Source organism: Trichoplax adhaerens, genomic scaffold, assembly GCF_000150275.1.
Source record: "Trichoplax adhaerens TRIADscaffold_2 genomic scaffold, whole genome shotgun sequence".
NCBI classification, from domain to species: domain Eukaryota; kingdom Metazoa; phylum Placozoa; class Uniplacotomia; order Trichoplacea; family Trichoplacidae; genus Trichoplax; species Trichoplax adhaerens.
The window spans coordinates 8,551,907-8,566,654 of NW_002060944.1; the positions used below are offsets into that span (position 1 = coordinate 8,551,907).

The 14,748-nt window shown below is 31.5% G+C and overlaps 1 protein-coding gene across 1 annotated transcript; it reads right to left on the reverse strand.

Annotated features, from left to right (window-relative positions):
* Positions 1-1,378: 1,378 nt before the first annotated feature.
* On the reverse strand, positions 1,379-10,764 carry TRIADDRAFT_53875 (uncharacterized protein; the record flags this gene model as incomplete). Its single annotated transcript, XM_002110127.1, has 22 exons — positions 1,379-1,848; positions 2,129-2,497; positions 2,847-3,392; positions 3,530-3,685; positions 3,795-3,917; positions 4,004-4,056; positions 4,136-4,210; positions 4,293-4,369; positions 4,515-4,562; positions 4,662-4,741; positions 4,849-5,068; positions 5,259-5,391; positions 5,514-5,571; positions 5,749-5,857; positions 6,040-6,072; positions 6,280-6,368; positions 6,712-6,834; positions 8,204-8,294; positions 8,517-8,615; positions 9,990-10,061; positions 10,423-10,468; positions 10,637-10,764. The coding sequence occupies 22 exons, from the start codon at positions 10,762-10,764 to the stop codon at positions 1,379-1,381; spliced, it is 3,198 nt and encodes a 1,065-aa protein (XP_002110163.1).
* Between the last annotated feature and the right edge of the window lie 3,984 nt (positions 10,765-14,748).

Here is a 14,748-nt window from a genome sequence, read left to right on the forward strand (position 1 = left end):
ACTTTGAACTAGTTGATTTAAGGATAAAAATCTATCTCCAGCTATGATAAAATAGACAAACTTATAATTAAATTCATCACGGTAGCGGCTGAAATCCGAAATGTAACATCATGCGGATAAATCTTATTCTTCTGCTAATGTTGTATTACGAGTTCGTATTAACGACGATAGAGATTTTCTACGCCATAGCAATTTTACGGCATTGTGTATTGAAGTCTTAGTAATTTATTAGAATGCCCATACAAAGTATCAATAATGCTGAAATTTACAAAGAGTAGTAATTTCAAGTAAAAGGAGTCTAGGTAACGAGCAAGAAAATTATGAACTGAAAGTCAAATTGCTAATGTTGTAAAATTAATGACAGTAGAAGTTTTCTAAGCGATGGCATTTTTAAGACATTGTGATATTGAAAATAAATGAATTCTAAGCTGAATTCTTGTGGTCGAAATACAAATTGATAGTATACAGACATCTATTCTAATATAAAGGGTGATGAAATTGACTATGAGCAGTAATTTTAAGTGAATTCAGTACTAGATAGCATGCCAGCAAATTATGATCTGAACCTCAAATATATTATAATAGTGCATAACAATTTGTGTTAATGCTTACGTAAAAAATATTAGCAAAGAAGTAAGTTCACTTTGAGGTAACAAGTTCAAGCTGGTATGTACTAATATATAATATGCGTGAATTACAAACGGAAACCTGATTTATTTAATAAGAATAATGATAATATGAGTAATCACAATTGTGGCAATAAATGAATTATGTTGCAAGGCGAAGTAATATTCTAAAATGTAGAATATCAATAATAATATCGGCCTCGAGTAAATTTAGTTCATATTTCTTCTAATTACCGACAATCTTATATTATTATATGCATTAATTAGCATCAATGAGAAAATAAAATCCACACAACCGTGATCAGAGAATGTTGAAAAATCATCAATTCTAGCTTACTATAACTTAAATTACAATCATGATTTGCCATAAAATTGGTGACTACCTGGCAAGTTCGCAATCGAATTTATAATTTGTTTAAATTGAAATGATATTAAGCACAGAGCAAAATAGTTATTAAAACGATTTCGATATACAGTATTCAGAAGTGATATCGAGTTAAAGTAGAAGAATATAAATTAAAAGAAATCGTTAACCAAATCATATCCAAATCTATAAAACAAAATTCGTATTAATCATCTAGTCAAGTTTATTACTGTACAAAGCAATAAAATTTGGTAATTAAACCAAAGCATCAGATATAATTTTCCTTCTAAATATATACTATATATATACACGCCTATATCGATGAATATATAAATATAAATAAGAATAGAAATATAATTATCATGCCTAAAAGAACTTTTGTTTTATGTTAATCATCCTCTATCGAGCTATTATTATCAAAACCGCTACTGCTACTGCTACTGCTATTACTCAATCTCCTATCTAATGCTATGGCTGTCATAGCTGTATATTTAGGATTTTGGTTGATTGAAAATGTTCCATTTTCTTCGTCTTCTACGGTTACAACATGATTTTTAGTTGCCACTGGAGCAACTTTCTTATCATCTTGTGAATCATCTGATTGCGCTAGACCTACTGGTAATTTTGACGGATATCTCTCGACATAGACTGTATTCGCTTGATCCTTGTCTTTCTTTCGCCGACTACGGATGATGTGATTGATTTGGATATAAATCAAAACTGACAGTACAGAGCATAAGACGCTACTAACGCTGCTGACTACTACTAATGTAATGATATTTAGTTTAGAATTATCGTCGTTCCTAGCAGAAACAGTTGAATCTGTTGTACCAGATTGAATTTGTTGTTGCTGGCCATCTAATGGAAAACATAGATTAAATAAAAGATCTTAATTAACCTTACATATATATATATCAGACAGATAGACAAGATTTTAAAACTACAGCCAATTATTCTACTTTTTATTGGTCAATAAATGCAAGATTGCATTAACGATGCGGGCCGAAATTAAATCCTTTATACTATCTGCAAAATTATTCATCAACTAAACTGAAATTTATTGGCATTTGACGATTCCATGCAGTATCTGAAATTTTAGATTGCAGAATCGCGTTTTAAACTAGTTTATTAAGTTTACCTGTATTACTACACTGAGCCATAGTCGGATAAACTTCACCACAAGTTTGAATCTCCGTTTGGATCACATCGCAGCTTGTACTATTATGACAATTACAATTTCGCGATCGAACTTGGCGATTATTAATGCAAGCTGACCAAATTGTCCAATCATCGCAAACTTTATCGCTATCAGAATAGCAATCAAATCGATTACAACTCTTGGATTCTCGCATATCATATCCACCACATTGATCAGCATCTAAAACTTGATTGGATACTCCATCACGGCATGTTCTAGTTCGAATTTGATTGCCACCACCACATGTTCGACTACATGGCGACCATTCCGTCCAACAACTCCAAATTGGAATGACAGCAGCATTCACCACTAATCATTTATTAGTAGTAAACAAATTAGTATCCACATTCATACGTGTATTCAAATACTCGTCTATTAATCAATTTGGTCGCTATTTGCGGCAGATTATTTTAATGGTTCGTTATTAAATTAAATTGAAGGCTTTAATTCTCAATCTTTAAAATTTTAGTTATATTCATCGGAATGAGTAATTAGGACATATTTATATGACGTTTTTAAGCTTGATGATCAAATCCAATTACGAATAGCTCGATTATTGATATTCGAGGTATCCGTCATGGGTATGACTCATTTTTATGCAACTATCAACACCTGAATAATTTTCTCTCCTATATTACAATTATAAGAAAATTTTTACCTTCAGTTGTGCATGGATTCAAGGTGCAGACGACGGTTTCAATCGAATTACCATGGCATGGTTGACCACCGTCGGTGGGAACTGGATTATCGCAGGTTCTATTTCGAGTGCGGATACCAGTTCCGCATGTACTACTGCATGGTGTCCATGGCTGCCATGATGACCACTGACCATCATTACTTTGAAATTTTTGGCATTGGCCATTAGCATCGCAATTACGAGATTCTGTTTCCATTTCATTAATTCGCATATCCTTCTCTTTACGTTCTGCTGGTAATCGAGCAAAACAAGTAAATCGGAATCGTCGTTGCGTAGTGGAATGATTTACGGCTAGCCATGGTGTCCAAACACTCGTTAGCGTTTGCTCTTGGCAATATTGACTCGCAAGGCAGGATTTCTGCTCGAGATAGTCACCAGAGCAATCGCGACCACCATATTGTGGCGTTGGATTATTACATTCTCTTTTTCTGGTTGTTACCATGTCATTATCACATTTCTTATTGCAAGATGCCCAACTAGACCATTCTGACCAAGCTCCGTCGATTGCTAAATGACAGATATGGAAAGAAATTAAGTAAGCCTCTCTACCGTATATCATGCTTTCAACACATAATATCAATATACATGTTAGAAATGGAGATCGGAGATGAATTGGAAATGATAGATTGTAGATAGATGCATACCTGGGCAAATAATTTGCTGATTACAGGAACGAGTTTCTTCTGTCGTTTTGTCGCAAGGTGGACGACCACAGCTTCTTGTACGTCTCTGAACACCATCAAATCCGCATGATTTTGAGCATGGAGACCATTCCGACCATGGTGAATAATTTTGTACACCTTTATAGAATTATTCATCATTAGCAACAACTTTCCACTACTATGGCAGTATTATAGGCTAGCATGACATTGTCTGGCTAAAGAAGATGCTATTTTAATGCTAATTTACCTGTGCAATTAACTGCATCGATTTTAACTATTTGCGTTGTACGACAACCTAAGCAATATTGCTTTCTACACTGACATTTGCCAAGATCACTCTGATGGCAACTATACCAATTTGTCCAACCCTCTATAAGATAGATGCAACAGCAATGGAAATTTTGTGTTAGAATCGATTCATTTTAATATGATTAAAACAAAACCTTCAATTCATACCTGAGTCGATCTTGGATGTAGGACACTTGCTTAAATCTTGTATCCAATTAGAACTAAATTTTGACAGTTATCATTCAGTCCAAAATGGTGATTATTATATATTATGATAATTATAAGTAATTGATTGCTTACAGTGGCGTATATTCGGTACATTTGTTGTCCTTAACAGACCACCCGCAGTATGGATCATGAGCTAGAAGGCACTGGCTATAGGACAACATCGAAAGCATACAAATATTTTGTTAGAGGTATTTCCTTAATTGCATTCTTCCAATACCAGTCTACTTACCTTTGAGTGGCATACCGACCGCATCGATTGATGCCAATTCTTAAAACTTTCGTTTCAGTAGTTATGAAGAGATATTTCTAGATTATGAAATGATGTAAGATCAGTATAATCTCTACAATCTCTATCGTAGCTTTATATATATATATAATAAATCGATAACTGATTTAGGAAATTCATTTAAAGTTAAGTTAATTATCTTCTTAGCTAAGTCATTCGGTTTACCTCTTTCTTAATAAAGAGCATATTAGTAATTTTCTCTCCTTTCATAGCCTATTATGATGTGATTATACTTATTTAATCAATCCATGCATCAAAGGGATTCTAATGTGGAGAATAACTATGGAAAATTAATGAGCTAATTTTACTTACGGATGAAATTTTAATTTCCTCAATGGTACACAATTTTTGTCGACCGTGTGGTTGATACATTTTAAGTACGGTCCCATGATCTGGTTGATAATCATATCATTTAATTTGGTTAGATAATTGCGTCTTTTATAAGTAGAATAGAGACGTTAGTTGGAATTTAATTGCATAATTATGCATCCTCTGATACCTGTAGCTACAAAAAAAATTTGAACATGTTGTCCACCACGGATTTGAACTTTATCAATCATTAATTTGGAAAATCGAACATCATTCATGACAACCAAAGGTATTTTTTGTATTGGTTGAACAACTTTTGCCATCGATTGATATTTCATAGCCTGGAAAAGATCACGTTTGGTAGTTCCAGCTGGTTGCCCTCTTGAAATACTGGTTTCGTATGTTTCACACTAAAGAGAAGAAAGGCAAAGTGAGCAATAGGTGAGAATCAATTTTGTCCAAATTTACACGTTCTGTGCTATCTAAATCTTGATGATAGCTTGCATCTTAATTCACTATTTTATATGCTAGATTTAATTGATGTATGATCTATTTTAAGGCTAAATAATTAACTACAGCAGTCCTTTAACCGCTGCTAACCTTTTCTATATGTCCTGGATTAGTCGCTTTTTGCCATTTGCCATTTTCATCCCGACGAATATAGTCACTGGCGAAGACAGCATTAATAGCTTCATCTTTAAATGCGCAAATAGCAGAGCCTGGTAATCCATTACTATATAGCGGTAAGGTTAAAAAATATGAAAATGAATGAATTTTTGTAATTCATTTCTTTATGTCGTATTCGATTTAGACTACTTGATTAATGTAACTTGTTCGTAGAATTATAGCACCTACCTTAATGTTGTAAAGACTGCATAAGTGGTTTTAGTATCTTCCATTCTAAATATGTCTTCTACAATGTGCAAATACAAAGTGATAATATTTTTATTTTTAGCAGGAATAACTTGAAGAATACGAACAGTTTACGATACATTTGTACATATTGAATTATTTAGGAGTGAATATTTTAGATCTTATTAATCAGTTCATTTAGATAATAACACTAATTATTACTTGCGACGAGACTTACTGATATTGCGGAAGTAGAAGGGAAATTTACCAGGAAGAGAACAGTTAAGTCTGGCTTTGGCGAAAGTTGTCCATTGGTTACGAAGGATGTATACCCCACCAATATCATTCTGTGCATAATTATGATTTAGATTAATAGTTGCTTTTGTAGCTTAATTGATTGAAATTAAGTTACGATATTGATTCAATACTACATGAAGCCGTAGAAATAGACAAGTACCCTACTTGATGGTTAAATTTTTATAACTTAGGTAATTGTACCATACTATTCATCGCATTTCGCCTAATTTACCTTGCAAATACGAGCAATACGTGGGTAAACAGCCTAATTATGTAAATCAAGATAGATCGAGGTAGAATTCATATTATTAATGACGCAAAATAAAGAATTTAAGAGCAAGAATTACAAGAATAGATTCTTAAGACTAATAATAACTAAAGTAATCTGCATTCCAATAGTATTCAAATTTATAAAACTCTACAAGATTCTCCTCTACGTAGAATTATAGCGCAATGATAGACATTTAATTACATTATCTGCTTCTTGAAACTCTTGAATTGTTTCAGAAAACCAAACAAACATGTGATTTAAACTTTCATGAAAGCCGGCAAATCGTGGGGCTGCAAATTTTAAAATAAGATTGATTAGATCGAGAGATTTGCACAAATTCAAATATTAAGATATTATATTTACAGAAGTAGATGGGTTGATATTATGGATAAGGGTTTGCATTTGCTTATGTCCCAAAATATACCCAGTAGCACGACACTTATCATTATAATTTAGTATACTAAAGTGACCGATTTTAGGCCAAATTATTACCATTAAATATGCATTACACTTGTGTTTAAGTTACTAAAATTCATATTTTGATTGCGTTTACGCTATGCTGTATCTTCATTCAATCTGAGGGTATAATCTCTAATTACACTTCATGCCAAATCATGATCATTCTATTCTTACCATTTAACCAAGTCGGACTACTACCGTCCGTATTCAAGGATACTTTTCCACCAAAGCGGCGCTGAATGGTGTAACTTTTCCTATCGATATCATAGACTGTTCCACCATAAAGGCTTCCATCCGCTATTTTTGTAAAATTAAAAAATATCGATAATTAAAATTAAAGTATATTTTTCTAGAATTCTTTGTCATATATTAAAGGAACAAGAATCATTCAGTATTTTTTTTTAAATTGCCAAGCAACCGAACTGCTTTTCTCTTAAATTAGTGATAGTTAGATGTGCTTTTACATTTATACCTCATGGTAATGCTATTTTTAATGCCAAGCCTACTTCTGAAATTTTGATATTCTATATACTAGATATCAGTAAACCTATTTCATTAAATTTACGCTTCCAAGTGCTACATAAGTAAGCATTACATAATGGAAATGATTTATGACTAATAAGTCTACTGATCCGGTTAATATAGCCACATAAACCAATTTATTAACCAATTTTGTGCTAATATTTCATATCAGCATTGGAGACTTTATAATTATCCTGCACTATTCATAAATCAATTTCTACAATGTTATTCTACTATTAATTACCGTATGTAATTGAAAGATTTATGCTTACTCTCTAGAGTTGCCAATAAATTTACGTGCTCATTCTAGAAGTAGGATGTAGCTGCTACTATCTTAAAGCTACTTTCTAACCGTAGTAACCCATAATATGTAACAGTGAAATCTTGCTTAAGGCAAACTGATCAAATTATTCTTATTACCGTAATGCAATCATCAAATCTGGTTTTATATAGTTGCTAATTATAATTATAACAGCTAGTGCTAGTCGGATGGATGGACAGAGCCAGTTGCTAATTAAGCGCGAAATAGTTAATTAAGTATTTATAAATTCATCAGTATTAGAATATAGGAAGAGGTAGTCAACCCTTAGCCCTAATTATGGGTAGTTATGATCGAAGTTTGCTTTTTACATCAGTTTGGTATGTTCGTTTTGTAAGAAGTATAAACTAACTGTCCATGTTTGCCCGATTAAAAATATAAAATATCGAAAAATTCTGACAGTTAGGTACTATACGCATATGATCGTCATTGTTAATAAGAACCCCTACTGTATTAATTATCCTATTAAACCAGATTAACGGATTTTCTTCAGATTAAATTATTACTATTGATGTGGATATGACCATTATCTTATTTAAAATTAGCGATTGCTCTGGTGGATAAATATTTTGAACAGTTAGAGGGCGCGTAAATGCTAAATTTACATTTTAATTGTGATTTTAATAGACTAGAAATAGAATGAAACTGTTTCTTTTACTAGACTAATCCTTCTGATAGATCTACTAATTTAGCTGATTCATATGAAAATCATGTGATTAAATCGAATTAATAAACGTTTTCGATATTAGAGTTTGAAAATAGTTTGTATTGCTTAATTTAATTATATTGAGCTGTTTAAATATTCGTAGCGTCGTATCTTCATACCTGAGATGGCATTGATACTTGGTAATGCTGGATTAAAGGAGACTAGACCATGTCCATCGTGTGTATGTAATATTTGATGTAAATTGGAGAGCTAAAAAATAATCGGCCAATTAAGAAAACAATTCTATTCAAGATCAAGCAATGCAACGATTGACAGCAAGTTGTTAGTTTAATCTGTTAGGGTCGCTAACTATCATTACATTATCATGAAAATAAATTCATTTTGTTGATAGAATACTAGCTAGAACGTTATTTGCATTAATCGTGTTGATTTAGCATCTAGATCATGGTTACGGTCAGGCTTATTATTTACCTTTCGGATGGTACAATTAGGAGCCAGCGAATAACTGCCACAGGAATATAGGTTGCGCCCAACGATAGCCAAAAAAGTCACATAATTATTGCATAAATTCTATTAATGATAATTTGAAAAAATTAAATGAAATCCCTTACAAGTGGTTGATAGTGATGTTAAAGATATCTGTGCTAGATGAACCTAATCATTTTTAAGCTAATCAAGCTTAAAATAATGACGACAGCTTAAGCTTTTCAACGGAAAAGATATAATCGAATTATGATGGTCCATTTGACAAATGCAGTGATTATAAATGAAGGGCTTATTTATCGCTCGTTATGGAATGTTCGTAGGAATGATATCATATGCCAATTATGATCATGTATCGAATTTAATTAAAAATAGATTACAAAGGAGAAAGCTACAATGTGAAATATTTGTCAAATTTCATTATGCGATCACTTTAATATATGATAGGAGATTGTAGTATGCCGCTGTTGAATCTCTAAATGCTGCCTTTAAAATGTCGAAATTAGTGTGTTTAAGCGTATTTTAGTAATTGGTAGTTAATAGTTGGACTATAATGATGACCAAAACGGTATAACGGTGCTAAGTAAACAAATGAATTCTATGCCTATCTATCAATAACTTGATTATGTATATTATGGCGGGGTCAGCTATGATTTAATTGGATCGAGAGCAGTTGTTACCACGTAAGAAAGTAAACAGCGATGACCTAACGAGGGTAAATATCAATCTGCCAATGAATTTGATTCTTTTAGATCATTTTTTGACCGATAAAGTCATAGTTTGATCAGAAAAGTAATCATGCTAGTAGGGTACGTCCATTTCATCCTTTAAATTCAAATTTATCACGAAAGCGAATGTACTAACTCAACTATCTCTTTATATTTGATTAAAAGTAGGAAAAAGTTACTGATTCAGTTAATTTACCAGGAAATCTTTCTTATAGTTATTATGATAGACTATAGAAAGAATAAGAGAAGTTTTTAAGATAGAAATGGTACACCAGATTATCATATTAAATAGATCTTATTGTTCATCTTCAAGCATCAATACTGAGCTACGGGTTCAATAACAAAAAAACAACCACTTGATGAATAAAGCCAAGATAGAATATCTATGCTCTTCATAAATCTGGCATTGAGATTAAAAATAAAAACTACAGAAATTGCTTATTTGCACTTTTCTAAAATACCGGACTAGATGTTGGTTGTAATATGATGGTGTCAACAACATCTGGTCCATAGTTTAAGAGAAGTATCAAAAACGATCAAAGCCGAGATTAAGATTGTCATTGTCTGTAGTAGATAGAATGAAGCTAAATTACTCGGCAATAGATCAAACGGGCGTTGGTTGATGAATAGTTATTGGTCGAATGTATTATTTGTCTTGTCACGCCTTACAGTTTCTCTGCCTTTCTTTTTCATCAATCCAATCAAACAAATAGTGCACAGTTGGATAACTTACCACATTAGGTGATGATGATGGTCGGAATTGACATTGGCGCTTTTGCTGTAGCGATGAATTATAAGGAACAATCTATAGTTCCAGATATGAATTATCAACTATTAGACACACGACCATAACAATAGAATCATCAAGATAAGATGATTGGATTAAACTAGGCAACAATACATTGGAATGATGTTGATTGTCGAAAAAGCGTGTATGGAATCTAATCTTAGTTATTCTATCATGCGATTTGAATATTCAAATCATGGGATCCAACATTTAAATATATACACATATCTATAAATTTAAATACAACACGCTAAAACTTTATTGACTTTAAGACGACAATAGCCAAACTAAAGTAAGTTATTCATTAGAAAGTAATTTTCAAATAGTCTACCTAGAAGATGATTCTTATTCAATTGATTCAGAACTCTTAATAACTTACTTGCAATAAATTTAAGGATTGTTTTCGTAAGGCAATAATATAATTCCTAAATTATATTGTAAGATAAAAATAAGAATTATCTAAAAGATGTGTTATCAGTCATTAGAAAAGGTACTAGATACAAATAGATAGATTCGATTGTCGGATCAAATGATCAAAATAGGAAATATCACTTAATTAGTACGTAGAAAAAATTATTTCCCGTGGAACGTACTTTGCGCCCAGAATAATTTGATCATGTGTTGGATCTTCGACGATAGAATAATAACTTGAGACGTAACTTATTTCAAAGCTACTCTTGATGGAATCTATTCGTAACATATTCAAAAAACAATATGTCATAGTTAGCTGACGATAATTACATATGCATGATAATCGACAACGTCATTGAGTTGATGACATCTAATATGCTGCTTAATACAGCCATTGATAGACAAGGAGAGTCAATACCAATATAAAAACAACTAATTATGTTGATCATGAAAAAATAGTATATACTCCGTTAAGTAAATAAAGTCCTAAACGGCCGGGAAACCAATTTCTAATTAATTAACCATAGAGTTATGTAATAGTCTAACACCGATGATAAAGATAATAACATAATATCCTAATTAATTAATAGACTTAATTGGATTGAGCTTACAATTTGAAAAAAATTTGTGAAAGGAAAGGAAAGAAAGTCAATATTCAGTTCATATGTCGTCACCGTTTTCATTTTACTTTACTAAATTTTATAGAATATCACCATGATGACAAGGGCTAAATGAGATTGGATTAATTGATATTTTTTCGGAGTAAGCTCGTTTATTGGTTTCTAACTCAATTCAGTTTCTGTACATTGCCCTACTTTTCATCTTTTTTTATTTAGTTTGATATAGTTAAAATGATTTTAAAGACTTTCTATTCCTTAGTATGTACTACCGAGAATATTAATGCAAAGAATAACCCCAACACTCATTTATTTATAGCCAATTTAGATTATACAGTGCAAAAGTAAAGCATACCTTTAGGATACTTTAAAATTATAAATCGTCGATAAATTAATACTAATATCTTACTTTATCCCTTATAGCGATTTATATTAGATAGTAAGCTAGAAAGTTTTGTGATAACGAAAAGAATACTTGTACATGTGACATAAACTACCATACCATGTCTGATCGTCACGGTATAGGTGTAAAATAACGACTAATGATTGGGGTCATTGACGATAAAGTAGATACAATTAATGCTTTATTCACAATTCTAAACATGGGTACGGAATGCGGTAGCTATGATCGCCCTTAGTCTTTTCCCACTTATAACTTAATAATAATAGACAAATGCCTTAGATTGTTACTTATGTCTTCATGTCGACAAATGAAGCGTAACTATAATTATCGCTTTGCTTCTATTGCAAACGAATTAATGACACAAAGAATTGAATTGGAGTACAATTGTGACCTCATTCTGATTTGCTATTTGTAAAATAGTTAAAATTTTAATTTATGATCGTCATGAACAATATCAAATAAATAAGTTAAGATCGTCTTGAGGATCTCATACGAAGTTTACAAGAAGAGCGTTGAAATAGTTACAACAATTATCAACAATCTTGACTCATCTTTATCTATAACAAATCAATTAAATCTGGATTGTACTGTATCAGTAGGAATCCAGTCAGCGGGTGATCAACAGGTGGGATAATCAAATTTAGAATGCAACTTGCTCTCATGGCATCCCACTGTTCAATTGATTTGCTAACGTGCCGTTGATTAATCAATCTAACGTAGAACGGCTCCTATCAATCATTAATATAAAGTCTGCCGTACACCAGGCACGAGTATACTTTTAAAAGTAGTAAATAATATCAGACAATTATAAATAAATCCTATTGATATTTTATGCGGTGTTTGTATTCAATAAACTATTAGGAATGAGATTGCACCATCACTCCATTTATTTTCCTTAAAATATTCTAACACTATGGCCGTTACTATTCATCAATGGTACGATGCTGTTTACCATTCATACTAGCTAGTTATTGTTACTAACTGGTGTAATTAGAAAAAAAAATTGATTAGGTATAGTGCTGTAAATGTAGATTTATAGAAAGCATAAAATAGAGATGAATTTAGGAAACGATATATTGCAATTTCAGATATAATTCGTGTGTAACTAGATACAAATAAGATTGAATGGACGTCGTAAAGCTTAATGAATGATTGTGACATCGCTGACTTGCTTTTGATGGATTAAAATATCTTCACTTGTTATTGTTAAAGTCTGTTATTTAAAAGTATAAAGTTTTGCTTATCTAATCCATGAATTATTATCTTAAATACACTAACTTTGTATAGGCTCCTTTTTATTACGATCAACTAACAGTAAAAAAATAAGCGACATCAATTTCAAGAAAGATATACGTAACAAGAGATGTAACCTATATGACCTATTACTGATTTCTATCCCCACAACATCATAAAGTATCAAACTATTGATTTTATAATTAAGTTATCGTTGCATGATCTTCCCGATTTAGATTACAATCTTTCGCGCATTCGTAGAAAACATATTGAATTATAGTGCTGTGGGATGGTTGAAAAAAATATGAAAGGTCTCATTATTAATTATACGATGGCAGAAATGAAGTAAAGATCACGCGATATAAATTTTAATCTAATTGATATAAGCATGAGAAAGTTGTAGAATAAAAGAATAATTTTTATTGCGTAAAAAAAGAAAACTAATAATATCTATCGATCGGAACAGAACAATACAAAACAATTACTAAAACAATAGCAACGACTTGATGAGATAGATAACAATAAAGTCATTCATCTTTATCACCGAAGTCTTTTATTTGCGTTCTAATCTTTTTAGATAATACATACAAGAGAAGAGTTATACAATTGGGATAGTTATCTTGGCTCAATTCGTTACCAATACATTATATGATTTGATGATTGCTATGATTATAATAATAAGTCTTATCAATTGAATAGCTCGTTATCTTAATATGAGTAATTAAGATACAGCTTTAAATAAAGTTTCGATCTAATTAATGATTTACTGATAGTCAATGATTTGAGCCAGGATGAAATCATAACTAAATAGTTGATGACAATAATCTATTGTAGCTTAAGTTAGGAGAAGAGATTGATGGTTAATTTGGTGGCAGTTTGTAGGATGAAGGAAATTATTCAGTAAGCTGAAGGGGTGGGGAAAATTAGCCAATAGACTGTAGTTTCCCCTTTTATGACAGGTGATCAACGCTATTGAAGACATCGGCAACAACACAGACGTCAAGACACAAAAAGATGGCAAAAATTAAAATATAAATTCAAACTGTCAATGTATTGAACGATTATTGGGATTTACTTGTCAAAACAAATCCTATCTAATACGAGAATTATCCGATTTTAGCATTACTACAAATAACAACAACACTTTCTTCCTGTCATCATGGTGTTAGAATTGAAGAAAAACTAGCTTAATTCAAAATGGAATGATCAGCTTAGTTTTATTGCGTTTACTCTTTAAAACTCAATTTAAAATTGATATCCTACTTATTTCTATAAACGACTACCATGATCCTTATTAGCGTCCTATCCAATACGAAAAGAGATAACAATAACAGTACTGACAACGTCAGTAAAAGTTATTCTGTTCCATCTCTTTTCCCTGCTATAAATAACATAGCCATTCTACTTATTACTCGATATCAGTATTTAAATACATTAAGTATCTTCAACAGATCAGCCAATAAAGTCAAACGCGAAAGTTAAAATTACTTTTATGTAGATCAGAAGTAATTTACTCTGTCATCGCGTTACATCATCGATCATCATACAATGCAACGAGTTGATTATTCTAGTTTAACTAATTATGTTTTCTATTCATAGCTTTTAATTTCTTTTGTAACAGTCTTCTAATATTGTAGCACGATAATTTTTAGCGCCATTGAAATTTGTGGATCATTTTTTAACGATCATAGAAAAATGGAGAAAAAATGGTTTCGTTTTATGTATAGTTGTTCGTATCTGTACAGTTATTAAATAGGATATTTTATGGTAAATATAAATGATATGAAATGATTTGAAATTGAATAGCTTAAGCCAATAACTCGTTGCTTTTTTACGGCAAAGATAAGGTTGAAAACAATCATTTTTCATCTAACAAACAACAGCTTGCATCTCTATCCTAGATTTATTTTAATATGAAGGAGATATAATCCTATGTGCATATAATTTATGTTTAAGAAATAGAAGACCCTTGCTATATGAAATTTTACTTGAAATCCAAGCCTAATTTGGATTTTCGGCGTCACTATCGGTTGTTTATCGC